The 14,969-nt window shown below is 40.6% G+C and overlaps 1 protein-coding gene across 5 annotated transcripts in view; it reads left to right on the forward strand.

Annotated features, from left to right (window-relative positions):
* LOC105468200 (myosin IB) overlaps positions 1-14,969 on the forward strand; it is a 182,507-nt gene that overhangs the window by 48,870 nt on the left and 118,668 nt on the right. For all 5 annotated transcript variants that reach the window (XM_011718241.3, XM_024788621.2, XM_024788620.2 and 2 more), the window contains exon 3: positions 3,885-4,000. In XM_011718241.3, coding sequence (XP_011716543.1) covers positions 3,885-4,000 — 116 coding nt within the window. The remainder of the gene's footprint in view (positions 1-3,884; positions 4,001-14,969) is intronic.

A 14,969-nucleotide genomic window follows, 5' to 3' on the forward strand; every position in this document is an offset into this window, starting at 1 on the left:
GACACCATTTTTAGTTTGTTGAGTCATGTAGGTATTGATGAAAAGAGTCAAACTCTAAAATATTTAAAGAGATTTATTCTATGCCAAATTTGAGTGAGCATGGCCCATAACACAGCTCTCCTTGGGAGATCCTGAGAACATACGCCCAAGATGATTGGGACATTTTAGGCAGACATGAGACTTCAGCCTAGGAAGGTGGAACAGCTCGAAGCAGGGAAGCTTCCAGGTTATAGGTAGATGTAAATTTTTTCTAATTGGCAATTGGTTAAAAGAGTTATCAATAGAAAGGAATGTGTGGGTTACTATAAGAGGTTGTGAAGGCCGAAGTTTTATCACACAGATGAAACCTCCAGGTACCTGACTTCAGAGACAATGGATTGTAAACATTTCTTATCAGACTTAAGGTCTGTGTGGATGTTAATGCTGGAGAGGTATAATGAGGCATGTTCGACCCCCACTTCCCATCATGACCTGAACCAATCTTTCAGGTTAAATTTTAGAATACCCTGGCTTAGGAGGAAGTCCATTCTGATGGTTGGGGGGCCTTAGAATTTTATTTTTGGTTTACATAGGTGTATCAGTTACTGTTGCCATGTAGCAAACTACCTCTCAGAAATTTAAGGCTTACACCAATAGTCATTTATTTGCTCATGATTCTCTCAAGATAGCAAGTTAGCCTGAATTTATCTTTGTATATTTTCTTCTAATCTCACCTGGAATCACTCATGTGGCTTTAGGCATCTGGTGTCCTTACTGGGGCTGGATGGTTTAAGATGGCCTCACTCATGTCTAATAGTTAGCAGTCTGTAGGTCAGGATACCTTAGCTCTCCACGGGACCTCTCTGACAGGCTAGCTGAAGCTCATTCACATCATGGCTTCCAGCCACAATCATAAAAAAGGAGACACATCCTAATACACAAGTGTTTCTCAGGCCTCTACTTGTGTCTCATTTGCTAACGTCCCTTTGGTTAAATCAAGTCACGGGGACAAATTCAAATTCAAGGAGTGGAGAAATAAACTATCTTTAAAGTAACAAAGTCACATTTCAAATGGGAAGTGCACGCAGGGATGGAAAGCATTGTTCTGGCTGTTTTTACAGTCTACCAGAGTCAAACGACATTTAGGGATTTGTTCAATGGTAATGTTACCGGAAAGGAGTCCCAATCCAGACCACAAGAGAGGGTTCTTGGATCTCATGCAGGAAAGAATTTGGGGTGAGTTCATACAGTAAAATGAAAGCAAGTTTATTTAAAAAGTAAAAGAATAAAGAATGGCTACTCCATATGCAGACCCATTTTTATGGTTATTTCTTGATTATATGCTCAACAAGGGGCGAATTATTCATGCTTCTCCTTTTCAGATCATATAGGGTACCTTCCTGACGTTGCCATGGCATTTGCAAACTGTCATGGCACTGGTGGGAGTGTAGCACTGAGGATGGCCAGAGGTCGTTCTGATCACCATCTTGGTTTTGGTGGGTTTGAGCTGATTTCTTGACTGCAACCTGTTTTATCAGCATCGTCTTTATGACCTGTATCTCATGCTGACCTCCTCCTTCATCCTGTGACTTAGAATGCATAGTCATCTGGGAATGCAGCTCAGTAGGTCCCAGCCCTATTTTACCCAGCCCCTATTCAAGATGGGGTTGCTCTGGTTCAAACACCTCTGACAGTAACACATGGCATACAGGCTGATTAAAATACTAAGCACTGAGTATAGTATATTTGGTGTTATATTTCAATGCAGGAGTAATTATATGTGTTTCAGTGGCTTGTACCCTCCAATTAGTGATGAACATACCCCATGTGATCGGTCATTTAGTTAACAAATATTTATTTTACATCATGGTGGACCAGACACTGTTCTAGGTGATGGAGATGCAGCTGGGGGAAAACAAATACACGTAATTCAGTATGTATAACAGTCACACGGAACAAAGAGAAACTTACTACTATGGTTTTTGATTTTGAATTTGAGGCAAGAGTTTGTTCTCTATGCAAGAATGCCACAGAGGAAGATTTTCATCAAGAATTTAGCCACTGTGAAGTTTGGTTTTAAAGAGCAACTCAGTAAGTGGTTTCTCTGCTAATAGCAAATCAATGTATTTTAGAAACTATTATATTCAAGAAATTACCTAAAAAGGGAGAAGGATTCAAACAGTACTTTTCTACTTAAAGAAGGCTGATTTTGTTAACCAACAGATGTTCAAGAAATAACTAGTGGCTATATTTTCATATTTACCAAGGCTACTAATTCTAATGAATTAGCTAGAAGCTATTCAGACAAGTATTCAGTGTCAGGCACCTCCCTTCTGATGTTTGCTTGTGACATTGTCCTTGGGAGACATCTCCCATCTCCCAAGTGGGTTGCAGTGTGAGGACAACCAGAAAACCTTGAGAAAGTCTTGTCATTGTTTGTCAGGCCAGATTAATTGGGTCCTGGTGATAGAATGTTAGAAATAAATGTGAAAAATTACGTGGGAACTGAGAGTCTCCTTTTACAACAGCAAGTTTGTCCACCCTTGACAAGATTTATATTCTTACAGGATGAAAGTGTGTTTATATATATATATATAACCTGTTCAGCTTTCCTAGATAGGAGAAAGTCCTTCATAATTAATATCATTGTGACCCCTGTTAAAAAAAAAAAGTCAGCATTTCTGACTTTTTTCTATACTCCTTCATTTTCTATTCTGTTTAATTTTCTAGAAAAATCTGACAGTCTGTTTGAATCCCAGTGGTGGTAATGCTGGAAAAACTTATTGCTCTAAAAATGCAACCTTTTGTGGGATGACATTGGAAAGGTGGGAAGTTGGAGGTCTTTTTTCCCCTTGTTTCTTTCTTTCCTTTATGAACCATTTTCTTTTTAAAAAAAGTTTTATCGCTCATCACTTTATCACTTAGTTTATCACTTTACCACTTTTGTTGGCATCTTTTTCTCCCCCTTCTGTTTTTATGATGTTGAAACTGAAGGGAAAAATGGAGCTGCCAAGATAATTTACAGTTAAGTGACTTTTGCTTGTGGCATTGTCCTCAGCATTGCACAAAAGGAACTAAACCAGCACCACTGATGCTGCCAGGAATTTAGGGTCGAAGTAGAAAGGAAGAGAAATTGTGTTCTGGTTTAAAGTTCAGTGAGAGAAAGTTAGTGCATGCTAAAATATAGCATTGATCCCTTAGAAAGTACATTTAAATTTTACATTAAATGTAAATTTGACATTAAATTTAAATGTTGATGTTAAATGTATTTTCTGGAAAGTACATTTAAATTTGACACTAAAATTCTGATATTATATTATATTAGATATAATGAGATTATGTGGTTTAAATGTCCCAGAGATACTTGTAGCTCTGATACTGAATTGAATGTGATCTGAGCCCATTGTGGAAAGATTGACAGACTTGCAGAGGGCCAGTGCCAAAGGGAAGGCCCTATGAGGTGTGGGTAGGGAGGAAGGGAACCCTGGGTTACTGTTGACTGAAAAGGTGGAAAAAGATGAGAGAAGAAGGGGACTATCACTCTATCCAGAATCAGGGAGAGCATGGCTCTTGCTTACAGTTAGCAGTAGTTGGTAACAAAATCTGTGGAAAATATGACAGGGCTTTGGAGAACTCTTACCTAGAACCATAAATTACTTCAGAGATATATTTTGAAAGGATTTTAAATATATAAATGTATGCTTTCCATTTATCAGCAAAATGAATAGACATTATTGACCATCTGTCTTCAGAGGTGCAAAGTGTTCTTAAAATGTATACAATGAATGGTGAAGCAGAACTAGTGTTGATTTTAAAAGGTCAAAACCATACGACACTAAAGCTTAAGACGTTAAAATACATTTTGTGTACTAACTAATGGGCATGTTTTGTTCTTTCTTTTGCAGACATACATTGGAAGTGTGGTTATATCTGTTAACCCATACCGGTCTTTGCCCATTTATTCACCAGAGAAAGTGGAAGAGTACAGGAACAGAAATTTTTATGAACTGAGCCCTCACATGTAAGTACTGTACTAAAGCGTTAAGTGTCTCTTTTACTCCAGAGATGTGTAGTTGACAGGTGTGTGCAGCTGTCTCTTTTGAGTTTCAGAAAATGTTTTTGTCAGTTTTTTTTTTTAAAGTTCAATAAAAGTATGAAGACTTTAATTGTTATTCTTTGTTTTAAATTTTAAAAAGGCAGAATACTTCATTTGACGTCAGACACTTCTGAAATATTTGGATTCAGGATGTAAAATATTTTCTGTTCAAAATTCTGTGCAAGTAGCAGCTGCTGCTAATTATTTTTGCAAATAAAACAGGAATGTGCATTGTTTATTATTATAAAGAGCCTAAGCAGCGTTTTCATAGTCTTGTTGGGCCAAGAAAAATCCCAAGTGTTGGGTTGTGTGATGGTGTTTGGGCAAAAGGACCAAACAATACCTTCAGTTTATAATTTTTGCGGACATTGTTCACCAGATGCGTGGGATAGACCAGTGATTTCACTTACTCTGGAAAGTCACTTGTTTGATTTTTCTGAAGAACGTCACTTGTTAGTGTAAATAATTCCTTCACAGTACCTGTAGATTCTGTTTGTCTGCTCCTTCAGAGTTCTTCGTTGGCATGCTTAAGAGATGCCAAAATGATTCGGCCACTTCTTACCACTAGAATTTTGTTTTCTGGTCTGAATGACTGAAACATAACACTGGAAAAGTTTTCCTAGATTTGGTAGATCAGTGGTAGAACCGGGTTATTCAACCCTAGAACGAACTTTTATTCCTCCAAATAAAAATATCTGAAAAAGAAAGTTGGAGGGAGAATGCCCAGAAGTTATCGCAAACAATACCTTAAACTTTTTGTTTCTCAAGTTATGTTACATTTACTGATTCAAGACGGATATGTTCACTATTTACATTCTCATGCCCACTACTGAGTTTAAAGAAGAGGAAAGAGAAATATGCTGAGTTGGGCCAAGTCGTGTAATGAGTTGAGAACCTCAGACTTCTCTGCTTGTTGCTTAGGCAGAAACATTTCCTGCCTCCTCTCTTGTGGGCATGCAAGCATTTTACCAGAATTCATGTACTTATGATTGTCAGTTGCTACAAGTGGCCCATGGTGTCTTGCAGATGGGAGTTGGTTGATGCAGCATAACACCTTTTATGCAATAAACTGTTGAATGCAGATTTAGAATATTTGTGAACTGCTGCTGAACGTGGGCTGGGACTAATGTATGCAGAAGTGCCTTGGAGGGTGTCAAGCATTCTACAAAGCTATGTCGTTTATTATTACCACCATTGCTATTACTTTTTCGCAGTAGCGTCGTTCTCTTTCTCTCAAAACAGTTGATACGCTGAAAACAACCGCAAATTGTCATGAAATGCACATCAATACATGCGCATGTAGATATTGATGAGGAAATGTTCAGAAAATGTCTTGGCCGTGGAAAAGATTAATTGGTCATTGGCATGTTGGTAGCGGGGCATTTGAAAATGGTTAAGCTGCCAACTTGGGTCGCTTCTAGAGTTGAGACATTTTCAGTCTTTTTACCGAAAGCAGTAGTACTCAAAATGGGGCAGTTTTATCCCCCAGGGGACAGTTGACAATGTCTGGAGACATTTTCGGTTGTGAAACTAGGGGTGGGAGGGTGCTTGCTGCTAGTGGGTCAGGGATGCTGCTAAGCATCTTTCAAAGCATATGCAGCCCTTCACAGTAAAGCATTATCTGTTAACCGCGTCCACAGTGCCAAGGTTGAGAAACGCTGAATTGAAGTGAAAGAACCTGCAGAAAGTCTTCATTATGTCCTAGCAGAAAGGATTTTCTCTGTATGATTAAAGATTGTCTTTATTAATTTTGATAGAACATAAAATCTAATAATTAAGGAACATATATATACCAGTGTCCAGTTGCTTATTTTAGTTTCTCTTGATAATGCAGCATGCAGTGATATATTTGGACTGTTTGGAACTAAAGATTATTTATTATTTAAATGCATGAAAATGGTTATTAATGAATAAATCTGCTGGTATATTTTATCAGTCAAGCAAATTCTGATCATTTCGTTTTCTTCTAGAAGTAGATATTGCAAGTGATCTTGTTTCATTTTGCCTTAAGACAAATAATATCTGAAATTTGTTTTATAAAGTTATCCTGATAGTTAAACCCCTGTGATGAAATACTTTATTTGATACCTGAATATTTTAAATTCTAGTCCTTGAAGCCCCACTTCTCAAAGTATGGTGCTTGGACCAATTGTATCGGAATCTCCACAGGGGCTTTTGAAAAAATTTGGATTCCTAGGTCTTACTTCTCATAAGCCGGGAATCTACATTTTTCATAAGCTTTCTGGGTGATTCTTAGGCGCATGTAAGTCTGAGAACGTGTTGCTTTAGATCTATATTTGAGATGTTTTTCTTTTCTTTCCTGCAATTTATGATCTTTAACAATAATACTAATAAAAATATTTATGGCTAATATTTATTAAGTACTTACTATGTGCAGGTACTGCTCTAAATACTTTATATGTTTTATAACTCATTTCATTCTCAAAATAATCTTGTGAGGTAGGCACTATTACAAAGGGGGAAATTGTCACAGAAAGATCAGGTAACTTCTCCAAAGCCACACAGCTGGTGGGAGTGGAGCTGGGGTATTAACATCAGTTGCCCCTCTTAGCTGGAAATGGGCTTGCCATTTTCTTGACAGGGCCTCTTCCTGTGCACTTCCACCCTGCTACCCTTGGTTCGCCCGTGTTCCTGCACCACAAACCCTCCAGGATAATCTTGACTGTGCCTCAGTTTACCTCCAGCAATTGTCCACATGCTCTTTTTGCATTTTCAGCTTAAATCTCCACTCTAGGAATGTTTAGATATAATGTTTGGGTAGATAGAGAATGTTTAGAAGTCTATTCTAGATCATAGAAGTTCATGGTCCAGAATATACATTTTTATCCCAGCACCTGGAAGATTCCTATAGGAGGCAGCATGGCACTGCTACTCTAATTCACACCCCTCAATCCCAAGGAAAAGAACCACCACCAGCACTAAAATAAAATACATTCTTAATGTGCTTAGGATAAAGAAAAAGACTTTTTACCATGGCCTATAAAGCACTATGTGGTGAGCAAGGTACAGTTTTACTAAAGCATCTGAAGTTGCCAGATCCCTCTCATTCCCTCCCTCCCATCTTGCTTGTTCTCTCAGTCCTCACCACATTCCCTCCTATGAGAGCATCCTTGCATAGAATTCTGTGCCTCTTCCTGGAATGCTTTTCCCTCCTTCTCCAAAGCAACTCGTGTTCTTCCTTCAAACGTCAAATTGCAGAAGACCTCTTCAGGGAGGAACCTTCCTCACTTGCTCCCTGCTGGGGCTAGATCTGTTGCTTTTGCCACATTTACTATTTCATGTTTGTTTAAGGGATGATTTGTATAAGAATTTAATAAGGGTTTAGTAAAAACATATTGAACAGAACTTGGGTTCAAGTCCCAGGTCTTCTATTTACAAGCTGTATTAATCTTGAGCAAATTACTTGAAAAAACTTCAACTCAGAGAAATTAAGTAATTAGTTTATTCAGTGGGAAAAGAATTATCAATTAACTCCTGGGATTTTTGTGAGGGCCAAATATGTAGTTGATATTTAGATAATATAACGATCTAATATGTATAAAGTGCTTAGCATGGAATCTACATAATTCTGTGGGAAAGCAGAGCTGCTTCTATTAACAATGAGAATTATAGCAATTGTTGTAATAATAATGTATGTGGGACACATTTCCAACATTCTCACGTGCTCTGTCTCACCACTTTCTGCATGGTGGGACATTTTCCACTTCCTTTAATGTATTTTCCTGCATTTTTCTTTGCAAATGTTCATCTTTGACAGTATTTTAAAACAGGGTGAATGCTAACTTGGTTCCCTAATTTATGTTTTTAGTAGAGACAGGGTTTCAGGGTTTCACCATATTGGCCAGGCTGGTCTCAAACTCCTGACCTTGTGATCTGACCACCTCGGTCTCCTAATGTGCTGGGATTACAGGCGTGAGCCACTGTGCTCAGCCTTTTTTTTTTTTTTTTTTTTTGAGACAGTCTCACTCTGTTACCCAGGCTGGAGTGCAGTGGCACGATATCAGCTCACTACAAGCTCTGCCTCCTGGGTTCACATCATTCTCCTGCCTCAGCCTCCCGAGTAGCTGGGACTACAGGCGCCCGCCACCGAGCCTGACTAGTTTTTTGTATTGTTTTAGTAGAGACGGGGTTTCACCATGTTAGCCAGGATGGTCTCGATCTCCTGACCTTGTGATCTGCCTGTCTTGGCCTCCCAAAGTGCTGGGATTACAGGCATGAGCCACCGTGCCCGGCCCTTTTTTTTTTTTTTTTTTTTTTTTTTTTTTTAAAAGAGATGAGGTCTTGCTATGTTGTCCAGGCTGGTTTCAACTTCTGCGCTCAAGAGATCCTCCTGCCTCCTGAGTAGGTGGGACCATAGGCACAGGCCACTGTACCTGGCTTACATTTGGAATTTAATTTGAGCTGTGTTCACTGTTAGTCTGCAAAAGCACCCAGATAATTTTGTAATTCATAGTTTTGAAGGTGTCTACAATTTATCTTTCTTTAAATTTTAGATAATTAAAAAATAATTCCATTTTGTGTAAATCTATGACTTTCAGATCATGGAAATGTATAGACTGGTTTCTTACCTATTTTCCTTTCAAAAATAGCTTTCTGTTATCATTTGTGGGTCTGTTAGTCCCCCAAAAGGTAACTTCTCAGCTGGGCTCCTCCTCTGCAGCTCCTTTCCTTCTCTGAACTCCTGTCCCCATTAGGTGGTAAGCCACATCTTTGAGCAGGTTATTGTTGGGTGGCATCCCCAAGGAAATGTGGCCATGCTGCGTGGCAGAGTCTGTACCACCATTTGCTTTTCTAGTTAGGTAAGTGATGTCTCTCCAGTATGATTTTTAACTTCTTTGAAAATAAGGAATGTAAAAAATGTATTCCAGGGAGGACTTAGTACATTTCAGAAAACTCAGTAACTGGATTCATTGAAAACTGCCTCAGATTCCCAAACAGCAGTGATAAGGAAAGACTGAGAAGGGAGAGACGAGGGAAATAATCAAACCACAGGTTGAGCATCCCTCATCTGAAAATCTGAAATCTCAAATGATCCAAAATCACAAACTTTTTGATCATGACATGACATCACAGGTGGAAAACACCACTCCTGACCTCCAAATGCAGTAAAAATGCAGCCACGCGACATACAATTGATTCCGTGTCCCTAAGAGAAAGATACAATTTCCTCCAGGCTATGTGTATAAGGTGCATATTAAATATAAATGAATTTCCTGTTTAGACGTGGAGCCTATACCCAAGATAATTTTGTATCTGCAAATATTCCAAAATCCGAAACAATTTGAAATCTAAAACACTTCTAGTCCCAAACATCTTGGTTAAGGGATACTCAGTCAATACTTAATCTCCTTCCACTTAGTTGGAATAGCACTGTGACAGTGCACCTTCAGATGTTTTAGTTACCAAATCCACTGGCCTTTTTTATTGGGTGATTGCCTTTTAACCTTGCAGCAGTTGATTCAGTTTATCACCAACAGATGGATCTTCTAAAATCAGATCATGTTACTTACCTTCCTAGAAACCTTCATGGGCTCCCTCTTACTCCCATTTCCTGTGATGCAGTGTTCAAGGCCCTTTATAGTCCAGCTTTAGCTCTCCTCCCTGCTCTCCTCCAAACCCCACTACTCTCCTTTGTGGAATCTCCTCTTGAGTCAGAGCCATTCATGTCTTTTCCTTTCTATGTCTCCTACCCTGTACCTTGTCTCCGCAGTTAAAATCCTGCCAGTCTCCTATGGTCTGTCTGAAAGACTTGGTCAACCCCAGCATAATCCACCAGGACTTGCACTGGCCCTGAGTTATCAGACCACTCGTGTGCTCTTACACAGCACCTCTTCTTACTATGGTTGATTAGGTTTTGGTGTCACCCTCCTGAATGAGATAGAAGCTTCTGTAGGTTAGAAACTTTATCCTGCACATCTCTGTGGCGGTCTCCAGTGCTTTTCTCGTAAGAGCTCAACAGCTATAAAACAAAAGGGGTTTTTAGTGATTTTTCGTTACATTTTACCAGTGTTATGGCTGAGAGTTCAATGAAATCAAAATGTACTTGATAAGATACTTGTAGAGTTTATTCAAAATTTCATGCAGCATAATGACAATTTTTTTTTCATTTCTTAAAAAAGAAGCAAAAATATTTTTGTGATGCTCTTCAACTCTTAAGTATTTTTTCAGCTTCGATTTGTTCATGTTGTCTGTCTATTGGAAGGAACTTGCCACCAGAAGAAGAGTGTATTGTGGCACCTGGCAACAAGCCCTCTGGTGGTCATAGCCCAGGAGTGAGCTGAAATGTGTCCTTCTTAAGTTAGGATATAATGTGGTGGCCATATTACCTTAGGCATTGTAATCATAATGTGAAGCGGTCCTTCCATGTTATTAAATGAAAGACTCAGCAACAAATGTTAAAACTTAGAAAAGTGGCTTACAGCTTTGAATAATTTCTGGTTACCCTCCCTTAAAAATGGGTAAGTAATTAGTGGGAGCACCTGGTATGGTGCTAATGTTAGTCGTCCAGACCTGAGCCGTCTGTCTGTGGACTCTTTGACTCCTACTTTTGGGCCAGACTAATTTTTCCGGACCACATGCCATTGCCCATGAAGGATGTTGCTATAATGCTTGTGTGTTTTGAGTCCTTGTGGATCCTGTTGCCATTTTACTCTATTCAAGGTGAACCAGAATAATGTTATAAAGAACATTTCTGACTATATTTCAAAATGTGCCAATGCTGTGGTTGAGTATACAGAGCTTAGGTTAAGATTCCAGGGCAGAAGGCTCACACATTATTGCTTTTATGTATATTTTTCTCTGCAACAGAGTTAAAATTCTGTGAATTAAAGCTGTGTTTATTTTGAGAGCTTTTATTGCAACTAGATTCTGAATTCTCCTGTAGAGATTGCTTGTGCAACTGGATGTGAAAACGCTTTCTCAAGGGTGTGCATGTGTGTGTTGATGTGATGTTGCTGAGGCTGTTGTGTTATTTCTTTCATTTTACTTTTGGAATAGTTGAGCCTTTAAATTGATCCAGTACATCTCCAAAAATAAGTTGCAGAAAAGGGTTTTATGCTTTCCCGTCTAGCATTCTTTTTATTTATTGCTGTAGAGGAGATATTCATTTACTGAGCAAATATTTATTGAGAACTTACCATGTGCCAGGCAGTCTTTCAGGCACTGGGATACAGCGGTGAACAAAACAGATAAAATTCCTGTCTTCATGAGAGAGGCTAAACTCCAGCTTAAGTATTTAGAAGTCAAGATTGTTCACAGCATTGGTTAGAAGGGAGAAAGGGAAGAGCAGAGGAAGGGAAGCTTTCATGAAAAAGAAAATTGAATCTTAAAGGATATTCTTATAAAGCCCCCTTTGAGCCATATCTAAGGCAGTTTAAGTCAGTAGATGACGGGTTGTGGTCTGCAAGGCTTTGTATCTCTCCAGGCCTCAGATCTATGCAAGTAGCTTGTAGAGCAGGGGATCAGAGCTTTGTTTGCTCTCCAGTTTAGATGCCTTAAGTAAACATCTTGTGTGTAATGACACCATTTTGAAAACAGCTAAAATTACCCTTTTCCTTTTATGCATGACTGTCATGGGTCAAAATAAGCAGAAGGCAGACACTGTGTTTGCCGTCAGTCTTGGGGGATATTTGTTTGATTCCAGACAACAAAGATTAGAAAACTTCTTGATTTAGGCGAGTTTCATATCAGCAGTCCATGTGGTGGTCAAGCTCCGCTGTTGACTTGAGGCTTCCTGAGGCTGGGTCTGCAGTGGGAAACATCTCTGGGCCTTGCACCTAATCAGCTTCTGTAAATGCTCCATGAACTTGCTGCCTTTGACTCTCAAAGTTTTCTTCCCAGTATATTGTTTTTTGGGGCTATTTTCAAAATAATTTCTTTCAGCTGGGCGTGGTGGCTCGCACCTGTAATCCCAGCACTTAGGGAGGCCGAGGTGGGTAGATCACCTGAGGTTGGGAGTTCGAGACCAGTCTGACCAATATGGAGAAACCCTGTCTAATAAAAATACGAAATTATCTGGTCGTGGTGGCGCATGTCTGTAATCCCAGCTACTTGGGAGGCTGAGGCAGGAGAATTGCTTGAACCTGGGAGGCAGAGGTTGCAGTGATCCGAGATTGCGCCCTTGCACTCCAGCCTGGGCGACAAAAGCAAAACTCCATCTCAAAAAAAAAAAAAAAAACAAGTTTCTTTCAGGATATATACTCTTAGCAGAAAGAGACCTCAGCTAATTTTTCTTCCAGATCATGAAGCTTTTAAAACTCAAGTAGGAAGGTTGGTTTGATGCCAGCCTAATGTTTTTATCATGAAAACTGTTATGATGGAAGAATACGTTTATTAATTGAAAAGTGTTTCTGGTACATCTGGGCAGTTTCAGAATCCTAATTTCTAGACCCCCAATTAGAGTTTATATCCCTTCTCACCAAATGCACACCTCAGACTCGAAAGAGTTGATTGTAAAAATGCTGTTTGTGAAGCCAAGCCTGTGTTCACACCGGCATACATGATCGTTTCAGTGATATAATCTTAAAGGGAAAAGTTTGGTTCTCAGCAAAGCAGCTGCTTCCTGCCAAAATGTGGCTGGCCTTTGACAGACTCTGCGAAGTTCTGCAATGTCCTGGAAAAGATCCATTTCATCTGGAGAAGCAGCACCGAGGCCTCAGCCCTGAGAAGGGTTAGTATAATTACTTCATCCCTGACAGAGACAGCTACAGTTGGAACCCACCTGGGAACCCCTGTCTAGGGAGGTGGGAGGGGTGCTGGCCCCACCCTTTGTTCTTGAAATTGGAATCTTTCCCACAGTCTGTTGCTGGGACTGGTGTGGCAAGGTAGGTAGGACCAAAGGAGCCGTGTGGGGGTTCGTCTGAACAGGGGCTGACAAAAGCTGGTCCCCATCCAGCCAGCCCAGGGAGTTAGCAAAGCCAGGGATAATGAAAGAGTTCAGCAGAGCAAATATGAGGCCCCACTCGTGAGACTGCAGAACTGAGGGTGGGGATGGGGCCACCACAGGGGCAGAAACTCACATAGAGGGGAACAGGCCCAGGCGTACCAGCCCCGCGTTCCCGTTTCAGCCTGTCCCAGGGATCCCAGATTCCCAAGTGCAAGTGATTGTTCATTCATCTGATAAACATGATTAAGCATCCACAACATGTTGAGGTGCTGGGAATACAAAGATGAATTTACCTTTAAGGATTCATAGTCTGGTGTGGGAGACAGACTGATAAATAAATACCAAAGGGAGAAAGCGGCCATAAAAAAAGGTGGGGCATGTCCTGGTTTGCCCTAGACAGCCCCGGTGATTCCTGTTGTAGCAGTGTAGTTATTAATAGTGCTCTTGGAATTAACAGAAGAGTCTGAGAATGAGCAGTAAGTGGTGTGGTCCCCTGGGAAATGGGGTACAGCCCTGCCTGAGGAGCTGGGAGATGGGATGGAGGACCCTTGGGTGATAAGTTTGCCGCATGGATAAAGAATAGGACTCTAGGCTCAGGAGAGAATTTTCTAGTCAGAGGGAACAGTGTTGACTCAGTCATTCGTCGTACGTTATTTGAGTGCCTACTGTGAGCCATGTACTAGTGCACATACTGGGGACACAGTGGACAAAAATCTCGGCTTTTTTGTGCTTACATTCTAGCACAGAGAGAGGCGAAACACAAGAGAAGTTAATAAAACAAATGGCATTTTAGATGGTGACAAGTGCTGTGGAGAAACAACACAGGGAAGGGGCATTAGGGCTGTGGGGGAGTCGCGGGTGGTTTACTGTTTTAGATAGGGTAGCCAGGGAGTGCTTTATTGAGATGTTGTATTTCAGTATCATCCTCTAGGGGTAAGAGGTAGTGACATGTGATGTGTTGGGAGAAGAATGTTCTAGGCAGAGGCAACAGCAGATACAAAGGTCTGAAGGGGAGACAGACAGAGCTAGAACAGCGTGGCACGTCAGTGATCTAAGTTCGTGTGGTTTCCTAAGGTTGGAACCTAGGGTGCAAGCTGAGGATGGGCAGATGAGGTGGAAGAGGAAGAGTAGACCCAGGACACAAAGAATGTTTGTGCTAAGGATTTTTAAGCAGGTAGGAGGAGAGAGAATATGAGCATTGGGATTTGAACTGCTGTGGGTGTACAGGGAAAGAGAAACTCAATGAGAGGTTTAGGTTTAGGGACCTGGTAGACGTTTGCAGTAAGGGACAAGGACAGAAGGCTCATCTGGGGATGGGAGGGACACTTTAGAGGCAAATCCATAGGATGCAGTAGTTGACCAGAAAAAGCGGAGAGGGAGAAAGGGGGATCAGAGCCCAGTCACAATTCCTGGCTGGGATGGAGACGTTCAGAGTCCCAAGCAACCCCTGGAATTTCAATGGCCTGGAGATAGTCTTGTGAAGCAGCAGTTGGTACCTAGAAGAGCATGGCTCCAGGTAATCGACAGCAGATAATTGTATGTTTCTAATATCATTTCTGCTACCAGGTGTGTGACATTTTCCCCCCAACACCAACCAGTTATCTGACACTGACTGGGTGTCCAACAATTCAGTTTGTTTACTGGAAGGGGGTCCCTCAAGAGAGGGTTCTTGGATCTTGTGCAAGAAATAATTTGAGGTGAATCCACAGAGTAAAGTGAAAGCAAGTTTATTAAGAAAGTAAAGGAATAAAGAATGGCTATTTCATCCCATGAACAGCCCTGCGGGCTGCTGGTTGCCCATTTTTATGGTTATTTCTTGACTATATGCTAACAAGGTGTGGATTATTCATGCATTTTCGGGAAAGGGGTGGGCAATTCCTGGAACTGAGGGTTCCTCCCGTTTTTTGGTTTTTTTTTTAGACCACATAGGGTAACTTCCCAACATTGCCATGGCATTTGTAAACTGTCCTGGCACTGCTGGTAGTGTCT

The sequence above is a fragment of the Macaca nemestrina genome, chromosome 11, assembly GCF_043159975.1.
Source record: "Macaca nemestrina isolate mMacNem1 chromosome 11, mMacNem.hap1, whole genome shotgun sequence".
NCBI lineage: Eukaryota > Metazoa > Chordata > Mammalia > Primates > Cercopithecidae > Macaca > Macaca nemestrina.